The sequence below is a fragment of the Syngnathus scovelli genome, chromosome 3 (assembly GCF_024217435.2).
Source record: "Syngnathus scovelli strain Florida chromosome 3, RoL_Ssco_1.2, whole genome shotgun sequence".
In the NCBI taxonomy this organism is placed as follows: Eukaryota; Metazoa; Chordata; class Actinopteri; order Syngnathiformes; family Syngnathidae; genus Syngnathus; species Syngnathus scovelli.
This window is the reverse complement of record NC_090849.1, coordinates 8,432,566-8,460,499: the sequence shown is the minus strand read 5'-3', so window position 1 is coordinate 8,460,499 and position 27,934 is coordinate 8,432,566. Positions and strand designations below refer to the sequence as shown.

Sequence of the window (27,934 nt, the reverse complement as noted above, 5' to 3'; positions counted from 1 at the left end):
CCGAGTTTCCTTCTGTACTTTTGCGCCTGGAAAACGTACATACAGTGCTTGAATTTAGCTGACAATAGATTTAGATTAAATGGACTACAAGAAACTATCAATCTGTTTCCACTGTGGTTCTCACCATGTACACAATGAGACAGTGTACCTGAAATCATGATTATAGATGAAAAAGATTACTATGCCATTGTTTCACAGTGTGTATATCACCACATGAATCGTTGTGAGAAATGCTTTAATTTAACCTCAAACATGTTGAGAAAAAAAATGAACATTATGCAGCAACAATAAAATTATTCAGTTACAGTGAAATTCACCTAAATCATAGCAGAACTGTATTTGACATGAAACAATTAGATGTGCTAAACCATTCAACTCTCGCATTACATGTACATGCTGTGAAATCTGATAATAATGGAAAACTAATATTCCATGCTTATAAAGTAGGTGTTTAGATTTTTTATTATTATGAAATAATTACATTACAACAAGGCCAACTTCCTAATGGAAATGTTTGCAAACCAGTATAGAATGGCTCTGTTTTAAAACATTTCAATGGGGAAAACATTGGAATCAGCATCTTCTTCAATGGTTGACGATAGGGCAAATTCTTGTGTGGCTTTAACGCCCCAGTCCACTGATTCATCAGAACTCTCACCAAGGTAGTCAACAGTTTGGTCACTGTTACTGTCCTCTTCTACTGGAAAACCCTGAAACAAGCTGGTATCGGCATGTGCCATAAACACCTGGCTTGCTGGAGAGAAAAGATTGTATTTTGCAGGTAAACAGAAAAGGTTGATGGGTTGTAAAGGTGCTAACAAGGGAGACATGTAAAGTAATTCACACGTATTACCAATAACTATTCCAGTTTTTGTCTAAATTATAACACTAAAAAAAAAAAATTGGATTTTATTTGCTGATATAATTACCAGTAGGCAATGTTTTCTTCTGGTTCTTTTTTGGATCTGCAGTCTTGCTGTGATTTGGTTGACAATATCCTCCATTTTGGACATCTTCTCCCTGTCACAGACAATTGTATTTTATTTTGTATACAGTAATCCCTCGCTACTTCGCGGTTCACTTATCGCGGCCTAGGTGCATAGTGGGTATTTATGAAAAACAATATTGCGGATATATTTGGTGCATCATGGCTTTTTGTGGTGTCACTTGAAGTGCGGGGCATATGACTTTACAGCACATTATTGGCCGGTAGAGGAGACCAATGGGAACATGTTGATCTCTATCCTTGCAGATGATTAGCTTATAAGAGCAGTTCTATCCACGCTTTATCTCAGCCTCCCGCAGTCGCGCTACGTATCTACTCTTCCACTTTGTTCGCGTCAGCAGAATTGGCAGCATCTCTGATTTACACTTATTATATTATATTATATTATATTATATTATATTATATTATATTATTATGCACTTACACGAGGCAGGACAAATGCAACACGGGCTCATACAAAGTTTAAGGAGAGCTGGAATGACTGCAAAGCAGGAGAGCAGAGCTCGCATCCTGTGTCATCGAAGCAGAAGGGCATAGCAAGCTTTTTAAAGCTATTTTAAAAGTATTTGAAGATACAATAAAGTGTTTAAAAGTACGATAAAGTGTTTAAAAATGAAATTATAAAAGTTGCGTGCGGATGCCCTAACGCTGGGCTGTGGGGGTGCGTCAGCCGGTCAGCACGACAAGAGCAGAGCAAAGCCATGACACTTTTACACTTTAAAATGTTTAAAAATAAAATAAAGTGTTTAAAAATAAAATTATAAGTGTCTTGTGCGGAAGTCCTTGCGCTGGGCTGCAGGGGTGCATCACCCAGTCAGCACGACAAGACCAGAGCGCAGCCGTGACACGTTTATAGTTTAAAATGTTTAAATGTTTAAAAATAAAATGAAGTGTTTAAAAATAAAATTATGAATGTCTTGTGCGGATGCCCTCGTAATGGGCTGCAGGGGCGCGTCCAGCCGGTCAGCACGGCAAGAGCAGACACGCTTACACTTGAAAATGTTTAAATGTTTAAAAATACAATAAAGTGTTTAGAAATAAAATTATAACGGTCTTGTGCGGATGCCCTCGCGCTGAGCCGCGGGGGCACATCAGCTGGCCAGCACAGCGAGAGCAGAGCGGAGCCGTGACACCTTTACTGTCACATTCCGGCGTCACCTGCCACTCGGCCACGCCCCAATTGGCTGAATCACCCACACCTGTCAGGCTCTCTATTTAAACCCTGTCATCCAGTCACTCGTCAGTTCGTTCCTGTATGCTACCCCTTGGTCCCTGTGCGTTTAGCCTATCAGCCTGTGCCTTTTCTCTGTTGCCAATCGTTTCGGTAAACTGACCAACCGTGCCTTGATCGCCGCCTGCCCCGACTACTGGCCCGTCCTTGACCACGCTCCAATCGCCGCCTGCCCCGACTACTGGCCCGCCCTTGACCACGCTCCGATCGCCACCATCCCCGACTACTTGCTCGCCCCGACCACGACTACGGGTTGCGCTCTTCAGCACAGCTACGCCAGCCAGCTCGCGAGTCCAACGTCCCACTTCCCTTTTCCCCTTTTCAATAAAGGATGGTGCATTTGGTCGCCCTGTCTCACTCCCTGACATTTACACTTTAAAATGTTTAAAAAGTGTTTAAAATACATTAAAATATTTAAAAGTACAATAGAGTGTTTAAAAATAAAATTATAAAAGTCTTGTGCGGATGCCCTCGCGCTGGGCCGCGGGGGCGCGTCAGCCGGCCGTGCTTGCAAGAGCAGCTTGCGTGCTGCAAGAGCAGACGAGCCAGACACGTTTACACTTCATAAAAGGTTAATAAAAATCCTGTTTGGATATTGTAACAATTTACTTACTCTTATTTATTTTATTATTTATTTAAATAAAAAAAGAATGTTTCTGAAAGCCAGTTTTACTTTAAAATTGTTACAAAAGTGATTAAAAATACAATAAAGTGTTTAAAAAAATAAAGCGTATAAAACTATAATAAAGGTTCATGAAAGTCTTGTGCGGATATTGTAACAATATATACATTTACTCTTATTTACTTTCTTTATTTTCTTATTTAGTATTTAAATAAAGGAGAACGTGTATGAAAATCAGTTTGACTTTAAAATGTTTACAAAAGTGTTTGAAAATACAAAAAAAGCATTTAAAAGTACTATGCAGTGTTTAAAAATACAATAAAGGGTCATAAAAGTCTTTGTAACAATATAGTTTTTCTACTTCACGGATTTCGCCTATCACGGGTTCTTTTTGCAACGTAACCACCGCGAAAAATGAGGGTTCACTGTATAATAAGTTCTGTGTCAAGTACATGTTTGACATACAGGGCCCTGTTTTCGTATATAGGCGCACAACTGTTTGATGTAAAAACTGGCATGTTCATTTTTGTGTCAGGGCAAATTAAGTTTACCATGTTTGGGAATTTGGCAGACTGCCTTGCTGGGTATTCTGGCTGACTGTTAACGTTTTTTTTGTTGTTGGTTTTTTTTTTCAACAAGGTAAACGTAACGTAAAGTAGACTCAACAATCGTCCAGGTGAAACTATGGGTCTTTTTTCATTGACAGTAATATGTTTGGTCGGCGTAAAAACTTGGGCATCTTTATCTCTGTCGCAGTAAGTTTAGTTTTATTTCGATTAGATTCATCATGTCTTCGAAATGCTAGATGTAGATTCTTTTGTTCAGACAATGAAAAACTTTTAGTTGTTACCTGCTGCTGACAGTTTCGACTGCTACTCCAGTCTTCCTCAGAGTGACGGCAATGTAGCACAGCAGTCGAAACTGTCAGCAGCAGGTAACAACTAAAGGTTTTTCATTGTCTGAACAAAAGAATCTACATATATAAGTTTAGTTCACCACCTTTGGAAATTTGAAATCTGGGTTGCATCTCACTGGGTGCTCCAGCAGACCAAGGGCTTTTTGTGTTACATGATAGAAAATAGACTAGAATTTAGATCAGCAAAAAGCAGGTCTAAGCTGTGGCACCGGTGGTTTGATACAATTTTGGTGGACTTGATTGAGGCGCTAGCAGGCAGATTTTGAGCTCCTTTGATTTGTGTGGTGACAGCAGCCTGCACTAGTCCATTTGAATTACTGTAGAAAACATCCATTCATTCATCTCCTGAAATGGTTATCCTGGAACCTGTCTTAGCTAAATCCATCGAATCCTTTGTCCTTTTTGTAAACAACGCCGCGTGTGTGGCGCGCCGCTATCGTCGGACTCGACGTCAGTTGCAGTTCAAATGATTCCACAGGCCCATATAACTAGATATAAACTATATATCAAATAACAATAATATAAACAACAATTTCATCGAACCATCCGTGTCACTCCAAATCATTAAATCCATTGGAATCTTCATCCTTTGTGTAAACACCGGCGCTTCTAACCCCGGAAGTGTGTGCGGTGCGCCGCTGACGTCAGTTGCAATTCAACTTATTCCACTCGCCCATATAACTATATATAAACTATACATCAAACTATAATATAAACAACAATTTTACCGAACCATTCGTGTCTCCAAATCATTAAAGCTATCGAAATCTTCGTCCTCTGTTAGGGTTGATAGATATATGTTAGGGTTGATAGATTAGTTTGATCCTATGCTTATGTTGGAATGTAACCTGTAATGGCGTGCTAGTTGTCTCTTGTTGCCCGTTTGCCTTCAAATCAGCAAATTTGCAAGCAGAATCAGGACGCAGTGTGGGCCCCTGCTGTGCCGTCCAGCTCGTTTGTGTTCTTCGATCGAGGAATCAACAAAACCTTGAGCTCCAAGCGATTCTCTTAGAACGCCGGGGTGACTTGATTGAAAGATGGCGGACCGACGGCGAAGGAGGAGGCGCGCGTCCCAAGGTAGTGACGACGATGACGACGATAAAATCGAGATTAAGATAGCCTTGAAAGACCTGGCAAAGAAAATGCACGGAATGGTGGAAAGTGTAGGAAAAATAAGTGGTCTGTTTGAAGATGTGAGGAAACTAAACAAACTACTCGCGCTGAAGGATGGGAAAATTGCGGAGTTGGAAAAGAGAGTTAACGAGTTGGAGCAATTTACACGGAAAGAGGACGTGATCATCAGCGGTCTGAAAACAACACACCGCACATACTCCGTCACCCGAGGAGAGAACAACGAGGAGGACTTGACTGAAGGAGAAAAGCAGTCGCTGGAGGAACAGGTGATTCAGTTCTTTAACAGAAACGCGCTGCCTGCCATACTCTTCCCAAAAGAAATGCACAATCAGAGCGAACCATCATTCTGAGATTTGTAAACAGAAGACACAAAACGGAGCTTTTGAAACATGGAAGGAAACTGAAGAACACACAGGTGTATGTGAACGAACACCTTACGAAGAGGAACGGCGAGATAGCCAAACGTGCGAGGGTTCTGAAGAAACAAAAGAAAATCTATTCAACATGGACCAGAGACTGTAAAATTTGGATTCGCACAAATGGTTCATTTGGTGAGGAGGCGAGGGTCCTCCTTATCCGGGACCTCAAAGACCTGGAGAAATATGAAACTGCATAACCGAATAGAACATCCTCTTGCTGCCCAGATTTATTATTTTTGTAACTGTTCGGTATCCTTCCGCCAATTGTTTTTTGGAATTACTGGAAAAGTTTTATCCTATTGTCGTTGGACTCTTCAATGGTTCAGGGTGTCCCCCGCCTACTGCCTGTTGACGGTTGGGATAGGCTCCAGCACGCCCACGACCCCCGTGGGGACTAAGCAGTTCAGAAAATGGATGGATGGACGGATGGATGGATGCCTTTTATGCATTTGAAGAGCACGGCTTGGTATTGGTGAGTAGGTGTCGGATTACTGTTAATTTTTCTTTTTTGGCCGACTGACTCTATCACAATCACACTTTCATTCAATATCCCCCATGAACTAAAACTGGACTTATTTTTCATAAGTACGCCTGCAGAGTTTTTATACCACCATTACGCAACTTTTTTGCTGTACTTATATTGGTTAAATTGGCTCAACTATTTGGCTGCCATTACAGATGATATGTGTGTATGCGAGTGCGTGTGGACGTGGAGCTGTGGGTGTGTATGGGCTCAAATTTGGATGTGGGTAGATGGGAAGACGACTGTTTGCGTTTACCTTAAACAATCATCATGCAGATACAGGATATAGATATAGACCCAGAAAGCAATTTCTTTGACTATGTAACTAGTTTATTCCATCCATCCATCCATCCATCCATCCATCCATCCATCCATCCATCCATCCATCCATCCATCCATCCATTTTCTTCCGCTTATCCGGGGTCGGGTCACGGGGGCAGCAGCTTTAGGAGGGACTCCCAGACTTCCTTCTCCCCAGCCACTTCATCCAGCTCAACCCGGGTGATCCCAAGGCGTTCCCAGGCCAGCTGAGAGACATAGTCTCTCCAGCGCATCCTGGGTCGTCCCCGGGGTCTCCTACCAGTGGGACATGCCCGGAACACCTCCCCAGGGAAGCGTCCAGGAGGCTTCCTGATAAGATGCCCGAGCCACCTCATCTGGCTCCTCTCAATGTAGAGGAGTAGCGACTCTACCCCGAGTCTCTCCCGGATGACCGAGCTTCTCACCCTATCTCTAAGGGAGAGCCCGGACATCCTGCGGAGAAAACTCATTTCGGCCGCTTGTATCCAGAATCGCGTTCTTTCGGTCACGACCCATAGCTCGTGACCATAGGTGAGGGTAGGAGCGTAAATCGACCGGTAAATTGAGAGCTTTGCCTTTACTCCCGACGCTGCACCGATCCGAATGTTGATCTCACGCTCCATCCTCCCCTCACTCGTGAACAAGACTCCAAGATACTTGAACTCCTCCACTTGGGGCAGGATCTCATCCCCGATCCGGAGAGGGCATTCCACCCTTTTCCGATTGAGGACCATGGACTTGGAGGTGCTGACACTCATCCCGACCGCTTCACACTCGGCTGCAAACCGTTCCAGCGAGAGCTGGAGATCACGGCCTGAAGAAGCCAACAGCACCACGTCATCTCCAAAAAGCAGAGACGCGATGCTGAGGTCCCCAAACCGGACCCCAACGCCTCGGCTGCGCCTAGAAATTCTGTCCATAAAAATTATGAACAGAATCGGTGACAAAGGGCAGCCTTGGCGGAGTCCAACCCTCACTGGGAACGAATCCGACTTGCTGCCGGAAATGCGGACCAGACTCTGGCATCGGTGATACAGGGACCGAACCGCCCTTATCAGTTGGCTCGGCACCCCGTACTCCCGAACCACCCTCCACAGAACCTCCCGAGGGACACGGTCGAACGCCTTCTCCAAGTCCACAAAACACATGTGGACTGGTTGGGCGAACTCCCATGCACCCTCGAGGATCCTGCCGAGGGTGTAGAGCTGGTCCACTGTTCCACGGCCAGGACGAAAGCCACACTGCTCCTCCTGAATCCGAGGTTCGACCTCCCGACGGACCCTCCTCTCCAGCACTCCTGAATAGACCTTACCGGGGCGGCTGAGGAGTGTGATTCCCCTGTAATTGGAACACACCCTCCGGTCCCCCTTCTTAAAGAGGGGAACCACCACCCCAGTCTGCCAATCCAGAGGCACTGTCCCCGATGTCCACGCAATGTTGTAGAGGCGTGTCAGCCATGACAGCCCCACAACATCCAGAGCCTTTAAGAACTCCGGGCGGATCTCATCCACCCCCGGGGCCTTGCCACCGAGGAGTTTTTTAACTACCTCAGTGACTTCGACCCCAGAGATTGGAGAATCCGCCTCAGAGTCTCCAGGCCCTGCTTCCTCAATGGAAGGCGTGTAGGTGGAATTGAGGAGGTCTTCGAAGTATTCTCCCCACCGACTCACGACGTCCCGAGTCGAGGTCAGCAGCAGGCCATCCCCACTGTAAACAGTGTTGACGTTGCACTGCTTCCCCCTTCTGAGATGCCGGATGGTGGACCAGAATTTCCTCGAAGCCGTCCAGAAGTCATTCTCCATGGCCTCACCAAACTCCTCCCACGCCCGGGTTTTTGCCTCAGCAACTGCCGAAGCCGTGTTCCGCTTGGCCATCCAGTACCTGTCAGCTGCCTTCGGAGTCCCGCAGGCCAAAACGGCCCGATAGGACTCCTTCTTCAGCTTGATGGCATCCCTTACCGCCGGTGTCCACCAGCGGGTTCGGGGATTGCCGCCACGACAGGCACCAATGACCTTACGGCCGCAGCTCCGGTCGGCCGTCTCAACAATGGAGGCGCAGAACATGGTTCACTCAGATTCAATGTCCCCCGCCTCCTCCGGGACGTGGGAAAAGCTCTACCGGAGGTGGGAGTTGAAGCTCTTCCTGACAGGAGATTCTGCCAGACGTTCCCAGCAGACCCTCACAGAGCGTTTTGGTCTGCCAGGTCGGACCGGCATCTTCCCACACCATCGGAGCCAACCCACCACCAGGTGGTGATCAGTTGACAGGTCCGCCCCTCTCTTCACCCGAGTGTCCAAAACATGCGGCCGCAAATTCGACGACACGACTACAAAGTCGATCATCGAACTGCGGCCTAGGGTGTCCTGGTGCCAAGTGCACACATGGACACCCTTATGTTTGAACATGGTGTTCATTATTAAAAATCCGTGTCGAGCACAGAAGTCCAATAATAGAACACCGCTCGGGTTCAGATCGGGGGGGGGGGGGGGGGGCGTTCCTCCCAATCACGCCCTTTCAGGTCTCACTGTCATTGCCCACGTGAGAATTGAAGTCACCCAGTAGAACGATGGAGTCCCCAGAAGGAGCGCTCTCCAGCACTTCCTCCAGGGACCCCAAGAAGGGTGGGTACTCTGAGCTTCCGTTTGGTGCATAGACACAAACAACAGTCAGGACCCGTCCCCCCACCCGAAGGCGGAGGGAGGCTACCCTCTCGTTCACTGGGGTGAACCCCAATGTGCAGGCGCCCAGCCGGGGGGCAATAAGTATACCCACACCTGCTCGACACCTCTCACTGTGGGCAACTCCAGAGTGGAAGAGAGTTCAGCTCCTATCGAGAGGGCTTGTACCGGAACCCAAACTGTGCGTGGAGGCTAGTCCGACTATATCTAGTCTGAATTTTTCTGCCTCGCACACCAGCTCGGGCTCCTTTCCAGCCAGAGAGGTGACATTCCATGTCCCAAAAGCCAGCTTCTGCAGCCGGGGATCAGACCGCCAAGGTCCCTGCCTTTGGCCGCAGCCCAGCTCACATTGCACCCGACCCCTTTGGCCCCTCCCACAGGTGGTGAGCCCATGGGAAGGGGGACCCACGTTTCCTTTTCGGGCTGTGCCCGGCCGGGCCCCATGGGCGAAGGCCCGGCCACCAGACGCTCGACTTCGAGCCCCGCCTCCAGGCCTGGCTCCAGAGGGGGGCCCCGGTGACTCGCGTCACTCGCGTATTGATGACTTATGTGAATGTATTACTGTTGAAATTGATATGGGTAAAATGAAGAATGTCATTGTTAGCTGTGTTTAAAAAACACCCAACTCTAGTATTGGAAATTTTAAAGAAGTATTTGAGGCCATGGTTTCAAACACCGAGCAGGGTAGCCTTTTTACGTGGGGACTATAATATAGACTTCTTAAATCCAAATAAAACACCTGCGACAGAAGATTTTATAGATGCAATGTATAGTAAAGGATTATATCCGGGCATAACCAAACCAAGCAGAATTACCACCCACTCTGCATCAGTAATAGACAATATTCTTACCAATAATATGACAAGTAATTTAGAAAGTGGATTATTAATAAACGATATCACTGACCATCTGCCGGTGTTTGGTATCCATGAATGTAAACATAAGAACTTAAACAATAGCAAAGTAAACATACAATGGAGATTAAGAACAAATGGCACTCTGAACGCATTTAGAAATGATCTGATAGCTCAAGATTGGAGGAATGTTTATGAAAAAGAGGATGTTGATGCAGCCTATAATTTATTTCTAAATACTTTTTTGGCTCTATATCACAAAAACTGTCCAATTCAAAACGAAAAACTTCAAAACGACCAGATAAACCGTGGTTCACTGGGGGTCTGTTGAATGCCTGCAAAAAACAGAATGAATTATATAAAGACTTTATTAAACACAGAACTGAGGAGAAAGAAACTAAATATAAAAGATATAAAAATAAACTAACAGAAATTCTTAGAAAATGTAAGAAAGATTATTATAGTAAACTGTTGGAAACAAATAATAATAATATAAAGAGCACATGGTATATTTTAAACTCAATTATAAGAAGAAAAAAAATAAGTGCCGGATTCACAAATGAATTCTTTAAAAATGGTAAGATAATTAAAAATAGTGATTGTTGAGTTGAGCTGCAGGCCGCACCCCTCTCTGGCTGAGCTGTCTCAGGTTTGGGTGTGTCTTCCTGCCTGGAAGCAGCTGATTGAGTGCACCAGGTGGAGATGTTGGGAAAATCAGTGTGGTTTGGAGGCACTCACACACAGGACATTGAGGAGCAAGCAGTGTGTGTGTAACAAAGGGAAAAGCTGGATGTGAGGAAAAGAGACTGCAGGACAGAGGCTTGTAAAGACAGAAGAAGGAGCCGGTGAGCTTTTGGACATTTGTGTGGGTTGCAGAGAAATGGACCAATAATGTGATGAATAAGTTAAAATGTGTTTGTGATTAATCATGTGAAAACTTCAAGATAAAATATTGTATTCTTAATATTATTCTGGTGAAAACACAGTTAATAATGTGGTGTGTTTAAAGGGAATTTGAGCGACAAGTAATTGATTTGTGTATTTACAGGGGTTAAAACTGCTTTTTTGGGATAAGTGCTTTAAAAAATGTATTTAGTTTATTTTGGGTACTTTAAATATGGGTATTTTCTACTTATTTTGAAGTTGGTTTCTAATAGATAAAAAATTAAGTATCTGATTTTGGGTTATGTTGTTTGTGGGTTTTGGGTCATATTTTGACCACTTATTTCTGGTTGTGTTTAAAGGTTTTTCACCTGTGTGGATTGGACAACTTTGAAAAATAAAAGAAAGACAGAAAAGTCCGAATTTTGTACATTTGAGTGGATTCCATTCGAATCTTCGAAGCAAGCCACCTTATCAAGTGGGGGAGCTGCAGTTTAACCTCACAAGAGTGAGGTCCACTTGACAGTGATGAAGTGGTGGCAGGATTCAACAAATTCTTTGTGAATATAGGGTCTAAACTGGCAGATGAGATAATCCCTCCACAAAGGGGAGGTGTGTCACAATTTTTTGGAGAACGAAACCCGGCTACCATCTTTCTGAGAAATACAGATAAAACTGAAATAATTGATATAGTTAAACAATTTAAGAACAAAACATCAAGGGACTGTGAGGACATTGATCTATACCTAATTAAATATGTAATAGTAGCTATAGCAGATCCCATAGCACATATCTGCAACCTATCGCTGAAACTGGGCTCCTTTCCCACAAAAATGAAAATAGCCAAAGTCGTTCCCATCCAAGGCCGGTGAGAAGACTCCTTATAACGACTACAGGCCAGTCTCATTGCTTCCCCAATTTTCCGAAATATTGGAGAAGGTATTTGCTGTTAGATTGGACAGTTTTATTGATAAGTGTGAGATATTATCTGATAGTCAATATGGTTTTAGCCCAAAGCGATCTGCATCTTTGGCTTTAATTGACCTTGTGGAAGAACTGTCAACAAGCATTGATGACAAGAAGTTTGCCGTAGGAGTTTTTATTGACCTTTAAAAGGCCTTTGATACAATTAATCATGACATTTTGCTTCAAAAATTGGAAAGGTATGGGATTAAGGGAATAGGGTTCAGTTGGATAAAAAGCTACTTAGAACATAGGCAACAGTTTGTGCAGATAGGAGAGAAAAAGTCAATGCTTTTAAATATAACCTGTGGTGTTCCACAAGGATCAATATTGGGACCAAATCTATTCATATTATATATTAATGATATAATTAACACATCTAAGATTTTAAAATTTGTCATATTTGCTGATGACACAAATATCTTTTGTGAAGGAGACAATCTACAACAACTAATGAAGACTGGTTCTGATGAGCTTGCCAAGCTAAAACTGTGGTTTGACTTAAATAAATTATCTCTTAACATAAAGAAAGCCAATTTTATGATCTTTGGGAAAGAAGAAATCCCAGAAGACATAACTATTGAAATATTGTGTGATAACACCAGATTAGATAGAGTTTATGAAAACTCCTTTCTGGGAGTAATAATTGACCACAGTCTCAGCTGGAAACCGCAAGTCAAACATATCTGTGCAAAATTGGCAAAGACCGTGGGTATACTTTGTAAAGTCAGACGCTTACTGAACCAGAAAACAATGTGCACTTTATACTGCTTGCTGTTTCTTCCTTACATGTCCTATGGTGTTGAGGTATGGGGCAATACCTACAAAACCACCCTAAAGACGGTATGCACAATGCAGAAAAAGGCAATTAGAATTATCAACAATGTTGGCTATTGTGAACATACAAATAATTTATTTATTAAATTACAAACATTGAAATTTATGGATTTGGTAGATTTCAAGACCGCACAAATTATTTATAAAGCTAAAAAAAAATACTCCCTAATAATATACAAAAATGGGTCGTAGAAAGAGAAAATGTTTACAGTCTAAGGAGGAGAGGGAATCTTTTACAACCTAAGGTGCGCACCACCCTCAAGCATGTGCATATCTGTCAATGGGGTAAAGCTATGGAATAAGTTACCTGTAACGATCAAAGAAAATAAACGCATTGCCCAATTCAAAGTACACTTTAAACATTTTACACTAGAAAATTATAGTAATTGAAATCTTCTGCCTGTCTGTTTTCAGCTATATAGTCCATATCTTAATTACTTATTTTTCTTTCCAGAATATTATTGTATAAACTGCTTTACATTTCTAAAATTATCTTCCTCTGATAAATCAGGTTTCTGTACATCGAAAAAACTAATTAGAAACCATGTTGAGAATTATGATGTATAAAAGGGGTTGGAAAAAACAAGCAATAACTTCTTCCTTCTCCTTTTTTGTGTACCTTATTTGGCATAACATGAAATTATGTGAAAATGTGAAAAAAAGATTTTGTGTTCGGTCGATCTTATGTTCAAAAATAAATTTCACTTCACGTCGTAAAACAACCCCTGATATGCTTTGACCAGAGGTCAGGGGCTTCAACATCTTGTCCACTCTCACCCCCACCCTGTTCTCTCAATAAAAATGCTCTTGCAAGAGGCCTGAGTCAGACCTCATTCGATCATCGCTGTACGCACAGCGACAAATGACTCTCCATTTGCAAGTGCTTAAAAAGGGCATACTGTCTTCCGTGTGGTTCTTGCAAAAATAAGTTAGAGTGAGCACCACTCTAACATTTTGGTGCCGTGACCTGGATTCTCTCATACCCGCCATCTGGCCGACGGAGGACGACACGCTGTACACCGTTGATGGGCCAGCGTCCATTAGCCGGACCTGGTAAATAAAGACCTGGGAAGGAAATTCTTCCCTGGGCCAGCATCTTAGGTCTACCTTCGTCCGACAGAGGTGGATTGACGGGATCCGTCAGTGCAACGAACCTGTAAGTTAAAGCCCTAAAGTTGTGTGATTGTGCTGTTGTGAAACGAGTACAAGTAAAAGTGCACAGGGATAAGTACAAGTAAATAGGCAGGGCAGAAGATCTTAAGTCTTGTGGAAGGAGGGAGTGTTGTAGAGCAGTGTTTCCTAACCTTTTTTCATACACGGCACATCTTTTCATTGGAAAAAATCTCGCGGCACACCGCCAACAAAAATCTGTTAAGCTCCTATATTAAAATCAGTTATATTACAATGAAAGATGTAAAGTCCTATTCCTATATATGTATGGAGAGTCAAATAATTTAATAGAAATAAATACTAAATATTATTTAAATTGTATTCCTTTATTTAAATAAGTGACAGTTTATTAAAAAGGTTTTAGACGGTGTAAGAAATAAACTATTTAAAGTGATTGTGATTAAAATAAAAGAATCAACGTGATTTTGTTTACTGGTTTAGACTAGGTCTATAAATATTGCAACAATAAGAACAAAGTCACTTTTAAAGACACTCTGCTGTTCTGACAACAGCTGAGTGGCTATCACAGTCGAGGTGTTTCGATTTGACTGTTTATTTTATGTATGTGAAAAATAACCAATCCAGGTTCTCCGGTTGACCTGCATGCTCTGATTTCCATTGGACCACAAACGCACCACAACCGTCATTGTGTCTGTCACTGTTAGCAAAAGCACACAGCAACACACACATAAACTGAATATGTGCCGATGCAATACAATCAGACTGACGCAATATGAAATCTCAAGATTCTCCGATTCTCCACGCATGCACGATTAGCAAGTGGCTGACCAGGCCTTGCGCGAACTGACCAGTGGTTTGGCGATCCTGTTTACAATGCGCTCCGTAATTAATATTGGACAATTCCACGGCACAGCTGAACGTCTCTCACGGCACACCAGTGTGTGCTGAGTACAGTGTCAGCATTTTTCTCTTCAAAAACTTCATCACTGTCACTATCGACTCGTCTCGCGATCCACAATGACAACGTCGCTGTCAATGCTACCTGCATGGGCATCCCATATGATGCGCAGGTACACAGGGAGAGTATCTTCAATCCAGTTGAAGTGAGAGATAATGAAACTGGAAACATGGCTTCAGTCTCGATTGTCCTATCCCCAAAATGTCCCATAAACCTGCTGGGACGAGATCTGATGACTCGGTTGGGAATCGCAATAATTCCAGTAAAGGATGGCATGCGAGCATGTAGAGTGAGAGATGTAGACTCATATGCTGCACAGGCAATTGAACAGATTTGCTGTTCCTATGACATCTCTCCTGAACGGAATTCCAAGCTACCAAGCAGTTTACTCAGGGAAGCTCGAAAACAATTGTCACGACCTGAATCAGAAATGACTTGTAATCAATTACATGTCACCATGAATATTCTTACTGATCCACAAGATCAGATATTGAAAGTTTTCTCAGTGACACAGAAGTACCCTTGACAATCACTGCTCTGTACACTGATCGCAGGTCATTTGCAGCTGCTGCTGTGCTCCTGCCCGCTCCTCAGAAAGACAAATACAAGTTGTCGGCTGTACCCCACATTTCATTGTTTAAACCTCACAGTATAACATGGGCAGATGTGGGTTGCCGAATTAAACTTGCCGGATCTGTCACTGATTATGAGGACAAAGGTAATGGGTGGAGCTACAGTACCAGTTGTGACATGTGGAAGCAAACAGTGTGTGAAGTGGCTTTTGGAAGGGCATGCACTTATGTGCTCCCCTGACTAGTTAACATTTGTTTGAATGAAAAGGAGGAGGGGGAATTGGCTGGGCTTCCTGAAAAACTGTGGACAAAGGGCCCATCCGATGTAGGACTTTTAAAGTCCCTTCCCCCAAGCCGCTACTTTTTTCTCAAATTTTGAACCCTGCGTTTTATAGTCCGGTGCGGCTTATATAATTTTTTTTCCGTGATTTTCCTCATTACTAATACAGTTATACACTCATAAAAAGGCTGTGGACCGCTGTTGTGCTGTTATGTTAATAAAAGTTATGCATCCCGAAATAATCATCTCTTTCCTGACAATCATCTTTGTGTATATTTTCTTACAAATGGTAATTAAACATTAAAAACCTTACGCAATCATGCGGCGACTTGACATGCATTTTTTCTAATGGCCATCAGGGGGGGCTCGAGCAAAAAAGGTAAGCGTGAGAGAGGTGGAATACAGTAATCCCTCGCTATATCGCGGTTCGTTTATCACTGTTTCACTACATCGCGGATTTTTTTCCAAATTAAAAAAAACTTGAAAAGTCAAAATAAAACTTCTAAATTAAGGAATTATGGCACGAAACTTGCCCACACGCCAGCAGAAGGCAAGGAGTGCGCACACAATTGCAGTGCGTACACATGTACCTTTTTATAATTTTGTTTTATAATAATAAGAGTTGTAAAAACATATTTACAGTGTGGACCTTGTTATAGAAAAAATGTTATAATAATAAAAGAGTTGTAAAAACAACATATTTACAGTATGTGCACTTGAACCTTGTTATAAAAAAATAATAAGTTTACATTATGTGTTAAGAACTGTTATTTATGTTATTCAGCCGTGCTTAGATTTGAGGTAGGGTGATTTATTTTGAAGGCCGTTTTCAGGCGATACCACTTCCTGTTTTATGTTCGTGTACATATGTCGGTTACAGTGGTACAGGAGTCATTGACGATGTAAGTGGGTCTGGAATGTAAATGTATTAATGTGATACTTGGAACTTTGTGATTGGATCATAGAACGTTTGGCTTCAGTCACCAGCAAACTGAATCGCTAGATTGTTTAATTTACCTTCATCACGATGAGAGAAGTTAATTTCAAAGGCAATAGATTTATAGGAGGCTTGTTTAAGCTTAAAGGGGGTAATGGCCATAAGACCTTTGAAGCATAGAATAATTGTACATAAAAGATGAAAATACAATAGTGCACGTGCTGAGACAAAAATCTGCCCACAAATTCAAAGCTGGTACAGTGATCCCTCACCACTTCTTGCTTCACCTATTTCGGCCAAGGTGCATCGCGTGTTTTTATGAAAACAAATATTGCGTACACCGTAATTTCCGGACTATAAGTCGCGTTTTTTTCATAGTTTGGGTGGGGGGGCGACTTATACTCAGGAGCGACTTATACTTGATCATTAAGACATCACTTAGTAGTATAGTTGACCACTTCCCATGTTATTTTTCGCATAGTTGATCACTTCACATGCTTTTATATCTTTATCTTGAACATATTCAAAACATAAAAAATAGAGAAAACATCAAATAAAGCAATTAACACTTAAAGCACCATATCCAAGTCCACTGTCTGCTATATGTACACTTGCTCCATTTTTGCTCCTCTTATATTTATTATTATTATTATTTTTTATTTATCATTTATTCAACACTCTTATTTATTCATTGTTTGTGCCTTCTTGGTTTTTTTTTGTGTTGCTTGTATGCATATGTGTACTATCTCACCGAGGGATAGTGGGAACGTAATTTCAATCTCTTTGTGTGTCTTGGTATATGAAAAAAAATCGACAATAAAGCAGACTTTGACTTTGATAAAACAACCAAATAAACAAAACCAAAAACTACATCTGAACAAAATTATATTTTCAGACGAAACTGGATGAGGGCGCTCCAAATTTCACCGTTGGCCGTGACTCATCAACTGGGTGGGCTTAAGAAAAATGGCACCAAAAAAGAAACTCATATTTTGCAGGTCACAAACTTCAAGTTATAAAATATGCAGCTGAAAATAGTAACCGAGCAGCAGAAAGAAAGTTTGGAGAACCGTGATGTACCAAGGGATTACTATTTCATGTGACGTCAGTGGCACGGCGCGGCAAGGTGCGGCGCGACTCTTGTTTACATAAAGGATAAACGTACCCACGTAAGGACTACCGGCATCATTAGCGGTGATGATTTCTAAGTGACAGGGAGGACAAAGAGTTTGAAGGAATTAAGGATTTGGAGTAACATAGAAGGTTTGAAAAACTATTACGGCTTTTACGCACACCCGGTCCTACTCTACTGAGTCGGGGGCTGGCTGTCCGCGAACGGTGCATGGGGCTCGGACATGGCCATTATGCACGCCCGGTCCTATGCCATGGAGCTCTCGTGTCTGGAAGTCCACGTCGCCACACGCGTGGAAGTTTGTTTTGTTTAATAAAGAGCCGTTTACCAAACCCACGTCTATCCTTGTACTTTGTTAACGCTACAATATAGTTATATACTAGATCTGTGGAATAAAGACGAGGCTGACGTCAGGGCGCACGCACGGCGATGTTGACAAAGGACGAGGAAGTTGATCGATGGATTTAATGGATTTAAAGTGCACGGATGGTTTGATAATATTATTGCTTATATTATAGTTACTTGAAATATAATTTATCTATCGTTATATGAGCCTGTGGAATATTTTGAAGTGCAAGCGCCCTCAGCCGCGCGCACCCATTGTTGACAAAGAACGATCGATGGATTTAATTAATTGGAGTGACACCGATGATTTTATAAACGTGTTATTCATGTAATCGTTTTCTTTAATAACTCTATGTTACGTCAGGCCCATTCTCAGCTCTTCGTTTGTGTTTGTCACGTTAGCATACCTATCGTTTAGCCTGTTGCTATCGTATCGAACGATCGATGGATTTAATGAATTGGAGTGACACCGATGGTTTTATAACCCTGTTATTTATGTAATAGTTGTCCTAAATCACTCTATATGTTACGTCAGGCCCGTTCTCAGCTCCTCGTTTGTGTTTGTCACGTTAGCATACCTATTGTTTAGCCTGTTGCTATCGTATCGAACGATCGATGGATTTAATGAATTGGAGTGACACAGATGGTTTTATAAACATGTTATTCATGTAATAGTTGTCCTTAATCACTCAATATGTTACGTCAGGCCCGTTCTCAGCTCTTTGTGTTTGTCACGTTAGCATACCTATCGTTTAGCCTGTTGTTGCTCGTTCATGACTGTTTTTGGTGTGGGATTTTGTCGAATAAATTGCCCCCCAAAATGCGACTTATACCCCGGAGCGACTTACGTGTATATGTTTTTTCTTTTACTTTTTGGGGCATTTTATGGCTGGTGCGACTTATACTCCGGAGCGACTTATAGTCCGGAAAATACAGTATATTCGGTGCATGGCGGCTTTTTGCGGTGTTACTTGGAGCATGTGGCTTTGCCTGTCCATATGACTTTACAGCACACTATTGACCGGTAGAGAAGATCAGACCAATGGGAACATGTTGATCTGTATCCTTGCCGCTGATTGGCTTAAAGCTGTAAGAACAGTTCTCACCACACTTTATCTCAGCCTACCACTCCGTATCCACCCTTCCACTTTGTTCGCGTCAGCAGAATCAGCAGCATCTCTGATTTGCGCTTCATTTTGTCATGAACGAGGCAGGACAACCAAATGCAACACGGGCTCTTTAGTTTAAAGGAGACAAGAAGGGCAGGAATGCCGCCAGAGCAAAAACTATATATGTGCGGTCTGATGCCACTGAACATTTTGAGTGGTTGAAAGTAAAAAAAACTATTCATTAATTACTGAGTTATCACATATCAAAGGCAGTGACATGTTTTGGACAAAATTAACACAAATTTATATATAAAAAAAAAAATAATACACCGAAGGGGTTAAATGTCCCGCCATCAAAATCCATTTTCCCCACTTTTTTTAGCATAGCAGCTCAAAGCGAGGCTGTACCATGTAACAAGTGAGACATCTAAGCAGTTTGTCGCTTTGCAAGAATTTAATCCTTTCCCTACTAGTTTCCATTCTTTTCAGTTTGATATTTTGACTACCAGTACTCACATTATCAAGTTGCATATCACCACTAATGTCTGTGCCCACATCTCGGTGTTGTTTGCCGTTGTTGGTTTCTGATGCAAACACAAAGGAGAAATGTTTCAACACAAGCTGTACAAGACTTTGAAGTGTAAGCCTCAACACCAATCTAAAGCTCTCCTGGGTTGAAGAATTGTGATAATTACCTCAACACCAAACTCTTGATATTGGAAAACAAACAAACAAACAAACAAACAAAAACAACAAAAAATTCTCAAGCAGCCCCATAATATATAATTGCTGCCCACTGAAATGGATTCGGTACAAGAGGAAAAAAGTCATGAATGTTTGGCTGTGTGAAACAGTAGAATAAAGCCACAGAATTTTGGGTGATCAGTACAGTTTGAAATAACTTTGGAATTGTGTAACACTTTGTCACATTGTTCATCCATACAACTGTGGAATGTTTTAGAGCAGTGGTTCTTAACCTTGTTGGAGGAACCAAACCCCACCAGTTTTATATGTGCATTCACCGAACCCCTCTTCAGCGGAAAAAATAATTAAAATTCAAGTTCAAGACAATAATATTTTTTACTGGTGCACAAAATGAGCCGTGCATGATCGTCACCTTGTTCAATGAACAAAACCAACACAATGCATGAACTCACAACAAATGACATATTTGCAAAACAGTGTGCTTTTGCGAGAGCAGTTCAATATGCATTATCACAAATTTACACGATAATTCAGGTGTGTTCGAACCTTCGCAGTGGAGGCTCTGCCGAACCCCTGAGACCGACTCACCGAAACCGTAGGGTTCGATTGAACCCAGGTTAAGAACCACTGTTTTAGAGGGAATAATTTACTCATATTTGGCTGTGTCTATAATGTTGACCTACTGTTTACTGCTACAATTACCGGTAATAACATGTCCTTCTTACACAAATTACATTAAGTATATGAAGAATGAATATTCTCACACAGTAACTAGATGAATGCCAGTTTGTATGTTATGTATGCACATTGTTTGTTAAATGGAGCTAAAAAATTATAACGTTCTTAGTCTGAACTACGGTCATTAAAAAAAGCCTATACCTTACTTGTTATTTCTGCTCCACTGTCAAGAAGCAGGTTGACTTTAGGTTTTGTTTTAGCCGCCTGCACCTGGGGTTTTTCACGAATGCCAAATGCGGTTTGTTCCTCCTTTGTTTTTGACAGTGAATGTGCGCCATGTTTCAGAAGCAGCTCCACTATCTGCAATCAAACAAAATCAGCTGTTGCATTTACTGTAAATGGAAAATGAAAGTTGTTGTTTTAAGTGTATCAAGGATTTTTTAAGTACCTTTTTATTGCCAAATGTGATAGCTTCATGCAAAGGTGTATTCTTCATTCTTGTTGCAATGTTGACCAGAGCGCCAGCGTTAATCAGACAAAAACAAGCCTCATACTGATTACGAAGAGCAGCTTCATGTAGGGCTGTTCGTCCTGGTAGTGAGAAAGACATAGACCAAGACAAATACAACAAAACGCACTACTTTAAACAATTTGACTTTACACTGCATCTTACCTGTATGGTCAACCATGTTGACATTTACTCTAAGCTTCAGGATGTCTTTGAGCAGCTGAGTATCTCCCTTAAGTACAGCTTCATGGAGCAAAGTTTCACCATAACGATTCCTCCGTTTTACATCTTGGCATGTAAGAGTTTTTCCTGTGCATGTTATGTCAGTGGGCAGGGAAGAAAAACCATCAAAGCAAATAACATCTCTTTGCCTGAGATCCGAAGTCAACTGGAATAGGCTCCTATGTGCCTGTGACCCTCGTGAGGATAAGTGGTTCAGATAATGGATGGATACTAAAATACTTTGGAGAATTTCTGTGCTGTGTCAGGACAACTGAAATGAAGGAACTACCAATAAAATGCAAGACACGTTGAAAGATAACACATACCTGTCAAAGATGTCTTCACTGTCGGAAGAATTTTCCTACTAGTACTAGCTTTTGTCCTTATATTCTCATGAATTTTCCTACAAACAATTATTTAATTTAAAAAAAGACATTACTCCCTAGCTTGATCTTGAAACATGACATGACTCATAACACAATAAAAAAGATCATATATACAACCCTATTAAATGACTGAAATTGACAAGGGTAAAAACAATTCACTGATGATTAGAAGCACATACTACCTTGCTTTTGGAGTCATGGTTCCTTGCAGAATGTCGTTAACACTTGAATCCCAGTGATATTTGGGGGGGGGGATGATGGACTTTACTTACTTGTTGATCTGGAACAACCTTTGTGGAAATAAAATTAAGTAGGATTCCCAAATACATTCCTATTTACTCGTAAAGGCAAAGGCACAGATAGGATTTTGGAGCTCAGCTCTACCCTCCCTGTGACAAACAGATAAACTGAATTCAAAGTGGATGGACAATATTAGGTAGTGGCAATGCTCCCTTTCAGCTCATTTGTAGAATTTCAACAAGGAAAAGATAACTGGAAGATAGCTATGGTTTGTTGAGGCAGAATTACCTTTCGATGGCTAAACAGACAAATTGTGATCCCTCCTGTGACTCCCACCAAGACATGCATGGGCATATCCCTATTCAAAAGTGGGTGTTTTCAAGGCAGTATTTATTTATTTCTCAAGGCATTATTTCTTCAAAATGAATTGATAAAACAGAAAATTAAAACTGTTTCATCCATCCATCTTCTTCCGCTTTGGAAGATAACTGAATGAATGACAACAGCTGCAACAAAACGCTTTACAAATAACAAAATAACAACAGCTACAAAGACATATAATTTCATGGAGGGCTTTGATCAGAAATTCCAATAATGTTTCATGTACAAACCGGATTCGGTTGAAGTTGGTAAATTGTGTAAAATGTAAATACAAAATACTGTCACGGATCGGTTGTGGTAGCATGGAGCAGGACGACCAAGTGCAGCTTGGACCAGGGTTTATTGGTGGAACTCAAAATACAGACTGACAGGATTTAACAACAATAACTTGACTGACTGACCGGGACGTGAAACAAGACAGCAGGACATGACGGCACCAAGACAGGGCGACACACCGAACGACAGGAACCAAAACCAATGACCAAAACCAAAACCAATACCAATACCAATGATCCGACAGGGAGTGAGGGGCAGACAGGACTTTTATACACGACAGGTAACGAGAGGCAGGTGGGAACAATCACACTGATCATGGGCACACAGGAGGGGAGGGGCGAGCACACAGACAGAAACCAAGACAACAGACACATAGTGGAGCAGTTGGGGGCGACGTGACAGAACCCCCCCCACAAGGGACGTCTCCCGACGTCCCAAAAAAAAAAAAAAACTAGGGGAACCGAACCGCGCCGCACTCGGGCGGCGACTTGGGGAACCGAACCGCACCGCACTCGGGCGGCGACTTGGGGACAGATCCGCACTCTGGCGGTGACTTCGGGGACAGGTCCGCACTCTGGCGGTGACTTAGGGGACAGAGCCGCACTCTGGCGGTGACTTAGGGGACAGAGCCGCACTCGGGCGGGGACCTAGGGGACAGAGCCGCACTCGGGCGGGGACCTAGGGGACAGAGCCGCACTCGGGCGGGGACCTAGGGGACAGAGCCGCACTCGGGCGGGGACCTAGGGGACAGAGCCGCACTCGGGCGGGGACTTAGGGGACAGAGCCGCACTCGGGCGGGGACCTAGGGGACAGAGCCGCACTCGGGCGGGGACCTAGGGGACCGAGCCGCACTCGGGCGGGGACCTAGGGGACAGAGCCGCACTCGGGCGGGGACCTAGGGGACAGAGCCGCACTCGGGCGGGGACCAAGGGGACAGAGCCGCACTCGGGCGGGGACCTAGGGGACAGAGCCGCACTCGGGCGGGGACCTAGGGGACAGAGCCGCACTCGGGCGGGGACCTAGGGGACAGAGCCGCACTCGGGCGGGGACCTAGGGGACAGAGCCGCACTCGGGCGGGGACCTAGGGGACAGAGCCGCACTCGGGCGGGGACTTAGGGGACAGAGCCGCACTCGGGCGGGGACCTAGGGGACAGAGCCGCACTCGGGCGGGGACCTAGGGGACAGAGCCGCACTCGGGCGGGGACCTAGGGGACCGAGCCGCACTCGGGCGGGGACCTAGGGGACAGAGCCGCACTCGGGCGGGGACCAAGGGGACAGAGCCGCACTCGGGCGGGGACCAAGGGGACAGAGCCGCACTCGGGCGGGGACCTAGGGGACAGAGCCGCACTCGGGCGGGGACTTAGGGGACAGAGCCGCACTCGGGCGGGGACCTAGGGGACAGAGCCGCACTCGGGCGGGGACCTAGGGGACAGAGCCGCACTCGGGCGGGGACCTAGGGGACAGAGCCGCACTCGGGCGGGGACCTAGGGGACAGAGCCGCACTCGGGCGGGGACCTAGGGGACAGAGCCGCACTCGGGCGGGGACCTCGGGGAAACACAACCGCAATCAGCGGCATACAAAAGTCAGTGCCGCAATCGGCGGCCACTCAGGAAGTCCGTACGGCAATTGGCGGCGACTCCGGAAGTCTGTACCGTGATTGGCGGCCACTCACAAAGTCCGTACAGTGATCGGCGACATTCGGAAGGCGGGGCTCTGCGCAGCGGCAAGAGCCATCACGCGCCGCAGCAGTGGGAGTGGAGCCAGGGACGATCGCGGGTCCGACGCAGCTGGCTTGGATGTCTGGCGACGCCCGCAGGTCCTGCAACGCAGGGGTGGAGCCCGATGGCGGCCGTGAGTCTGATGACGCCGGGAGGCACTCCAACGGCGGCCGTGGGTCCGGCGTCGCGGCACCAGAGTCCGATCGCGGCCGCAAAGCCGCTGCCGCCAGAAGCACTCCGATGGCGGCCGCGGGTCCGGCGTCGCGTCAGCGAAGTCCGACGACGGTCGCAGAGGCGATGGTGCCGGGAGGAACTCCGATGGCGTCCGTGAGTCCGACGTCGCTGGAACAAGCTCGGACGACGATCGGGCGTCGCAGCGGGAGCTGGTGGTGGAGGGGGGTCCAAGCGCTGGTCGTTGTGATGGTCGGATCATTCTGTCACGGATCGGTTGTGGTAGCATGGAGCAGGACGACCAAGTGCAGCTTGGACCAGGGTTTATTGGTGGAACTCAAAATACAGACTGACAGGATTTAACAACAATAACTTGACTGACTGACCGGGACGTGAAACAAGACAGCAGGACATGACGGCACCAAGACAGGGCGACACACCGAACGACAGGAACCAAAACCAATGACCAAAACCAAAACCAATACCAATACCAATGATCCGACAGGGAGTGAGGGGCAGACAGGACTTTTATACACGACAGGTAACGAGAGGCAGGTGGGAACAATCACACTGATCATGGGCACACAGGAGGGGAGGGGCGAGCACACAGACAGAAACCAAGACAACAGACACATAGTGGAGCAGTTGGGGGCGACGTGACAAATACAATGATTTGAAAATCCTTCTCAACCCATATTCAATTGAATACACTTCAAAGACAACATATTTAATGTTCAAACTGATAAACTTAATTGTTTTTTCCAAATAATAATTAATGTAGAATTTCATGGCTGCAACACGTCCAGTAGAAGTTGGGAAAGGTGGCAAAAAATACTGAGAAAGCTGAGAAAAGCTCATCAAACACCTATTTGGAACATCCCACATGTGATCAGGCTAATTGGGGACAGGTGGGTACCATGATTAGGTATAAAAGGAGCCTCCCCAACCATGCTCAGTCATTCACAAGCAAGGATGGGACGAGGTTCACCACTTTGTCCACAACTGCGTGAGAAAATAGTTGAACAGTTTGAGAACAATATTTCTCAAAGCAAAATTGCAAGGAATTTAGGGATTTCAACATCTACGGTCCATAATATCATCAAAAAGTTCAGAGAATCTGGTGAAATCACTGCACGTGAATGCCACATCCGGAAACCAAGACTGAATGACCGTGACCTTCGATCCCTCAGATGGCACAAATGGGCTCAGGAAAAATTCATAAAACCACTGTCAGTAAATACAGTTCGTCACTAAATCAGTAAGTGCGGGTTAAAACTCTACCATGCAAAGCAAAAGCCATTTATGAACAACATCCAGAAACGCCGCCGGATTGTCTGGGCCCGAGCTCATGTAAAATGGATTGATGCACAATGGAGAAGTGTTTTGTGGCCTGATGAGTCCACTTTTCAAATCGTTTTTGGAAACACTGGACATCATGTCCTCTGGACCAAAGAGGAAGTGGACCATCCGGACTGTTATCAACGCAAAGTTCAAAAGCCAGCATCTGTGATGGTACGGGGGTGCATTAGTTCTCACGGCATGGGTGACTTACATTTCTGTGTAGGTGGCATAAATGCTGATAAGTACATACAGATTTTGGCAACATATGCTGCCGTCCAAGCGACGTCTTTTTAATGGACGCCGCTGGTTATTTCAGCAAGACAATGTCAAGCCACATTCTGCACGTGTTACAACAGCGTGGCTTCGAAGTAAGAGTCCAGGTTCTCCCCTGGCCCGCTTGCAGTCCAGACCTGTCTCCCATTGAAAATGTGTGGCTTATTATGAAGCGTAAAATACAACAGGGAAGACCCCGGACTGTTGAACAACTGAAGCGGTTCATCAAGCAAGAATGGGAAAGAATTTCACATAAGAAGCTAAGAGAATTAGTCTCCTCTCTTCCAAAACGTTTATTGAGTAAAAGGAAAGGTGATGTAACGAAGTGGTAAACATGCCCTTTCCCAACTTCTACTGCACGTGTTGCACCCATGAAATTCTAAGTTAATTGTTATTTGAAAAATAAAAGTTTATGAGTTTGAGCATTAAATATGTTGTCTTTGTAGTGTCTTCAATTGAATATAGGTTGAAAAGGATTTTCAAATCATTGTATTTTGTTTTTATTTACATTTTACACAATTTCCTTACGTCAACCGAATCCGGTTTGTAAATCATCACCGATTGATTGCAGCATCCCTGCAAACAAGAGCTGTGATCAGCTAAAAAGGGCCCTTGCAGCCCAGGCAATGTTGTGGTACTGGTACGTTGGGATAAACATAATGGAAATTTAAAGTAAATCAAAATATCCGGCTTTCTAATAGTTTTAGCATATGGCTCCAAGAGACTTTTTTGTAGGTGTTGGGCTGTTACATATACCACCACTTTTTTTCGTAGCGCTAGTTGAAAAGTACAACTGAGGCTGCTTTTTTGACATTTTGTAGCGGGGAGGATTTTTTTTTTTTTTTAAATCGCAGCGTAAACTCGGAAAATATTGATGATTTTGACAATAGTGTGGTGCTACCATTATGATAAAAAAATTCTCATAGATGTCTTCAGGCCTGGACTGTCATCAAATATGTAAAATTTGGAGAAAATAGGATCGTTTGGATCAAGTTACAGCAGCAGATTTTATTGTCACAGGGCATTATCAGACTTTGCAGCACCGTAATAGCCACACCTATTGCCAAAAAGTCATGAAATTCGACATAGAGCAATGTTTTGAGGCTGTTCTGACAAATTTTCAGTTGGATTTGTTCAACAGGCTCATTGCAGTACATCAAAGTGCAAGAAAATTTGATTTCTTATCAGCACTAGGTGGCACCATAGGTATAAGAGAATATTCTATCGCTATTTTCAGATAGCTTCAGATCCCAACTATTTATATACATGTGAAGTTTCAAAAGTTTTAAATCACGTGCAGGGAGTTAAAATGTTCCTCTTGTGTGTCGAAGGAAATATAAAATGTTTAATTGATGCCTCGCCCCATCATATAGTATTTCAAAAATTAAAAAAATATGGTACAGCCTAAGTTTGAAGTCAATTGGATGAATCCTCTAGGACAGTGGTTCTTAACCTTGTTGGAGGTACCGGACCCCACCAGTTTCATATGTGCATTCACCAAACCCCTCTTTGGTGAAAAATAAAATTATTTTTTTCAAATTGAAGACATAAATGTTTTTACTGGTGCACAAAATGAGCTGTGCATGAACATCTCTTTGTTCAAAGAACAAAACCAACACAATGCATGAACTCAAAACAAAACGGTATAAACAGGAGTTGGGGGAAGGTGGGAAGTGGGATTTGGAAAATATTCACGGGAAGGGTTTTGGTACATTTACATACCTGCAAATCAGCATTTGCTGTTGCCTTTGCGAGACCAGTTCAGACATGCGTCATCAGAAATTTAACAGTATGGTGCAAACGACATAGTGTCAGGCAGGGGACAAGAAGGAGGACTCGGATGCAGAGTCGTTTCTTTCTGGGATTTATTCCAGCAAGCACACTGAGCAAAAGTACAAATCAAATCGCCTCTTGCGAGGGAAAACACGTGGCAAAAAGTACAAACAAAAGGTGTCGCACTGAGGCGAGTCAAAAGGCTAAAAGTACAAATCAAAACGCCTCTTACGAGGGAAAACACGTAGCACAAAGTACCAACTAAAGGAGTCGCACTGGGGCGAGACAAAAAGGTGATGGGGACCAAGGCACAAACAAAAGCGTCGCTCGGTGGCGAGACAAAAAGGAGGGTTCTTACAGAGAGTTCGGACATCAAGGGATCGCTGGTGGTCGGGACGAGGCAAGACACACTGGCACAAGACAAGGGGAAGA

General features: G+C 43.8%; 1 protein-coding gene across 9 annotated transcripts in view; it reads right to left on the bottom strand.

The window, feature by feature from the left end:
• Window positions 1–221: 221 nt before the first annotated feature.
• Window positions 222–27,934, bottom strand: part of LOC125965734 (uncharacterized) — a 29,915-nt gene continuing 2,202 nt past the window's right edge. For 3 of the 9 annotated variants that reach the window (XM_049716550.1, XM_049716555.1, XM_049716551.1), the window contains 8 exons: window positions 21,511–21,618; window positions 21,269–21,345; window positions 20,886–21,029; window positions 20,661–20,803; window positions 20,419–20,572; window positions 19,346–19,413; window positions 930–1,020; window positions 222–754 (listed from right to left, as the gene is read on the bottom strand). In XM_049716550.1, coding sequence (XP_049572507.1) covers window positions 543–754; window positions 930–1,020; window positions 19,346–19,413; window positions 20,419–20,572; window positions 20,661–20,803; window positions 20,886–21,029; window positions 21,269–21,345; window positions 21,511–21,527 — 906 coding nt within the window. In that variant the 5' untranslated portion in view covers window positions 21,528–21,618 and the 3' untranslated portion in view covers window positions 222–542. Of the gene's footprint in view, window positions 755–929; window positions 1,021–19,345; window positions 19,414–20,413; window positions 20,573–20,660; window positions 20,804–20,885; window positions 21,030–21,268; window positions 21,346–21,510; window positions 21,619–21,856; window positions 22,823–27,934 lie in introns of those variants that run through there. The other 6 variants (XM_049716562.1, XM_049716563.1, XM_049716552.2 and 3 more) reach the window with 5 other exon arrangements.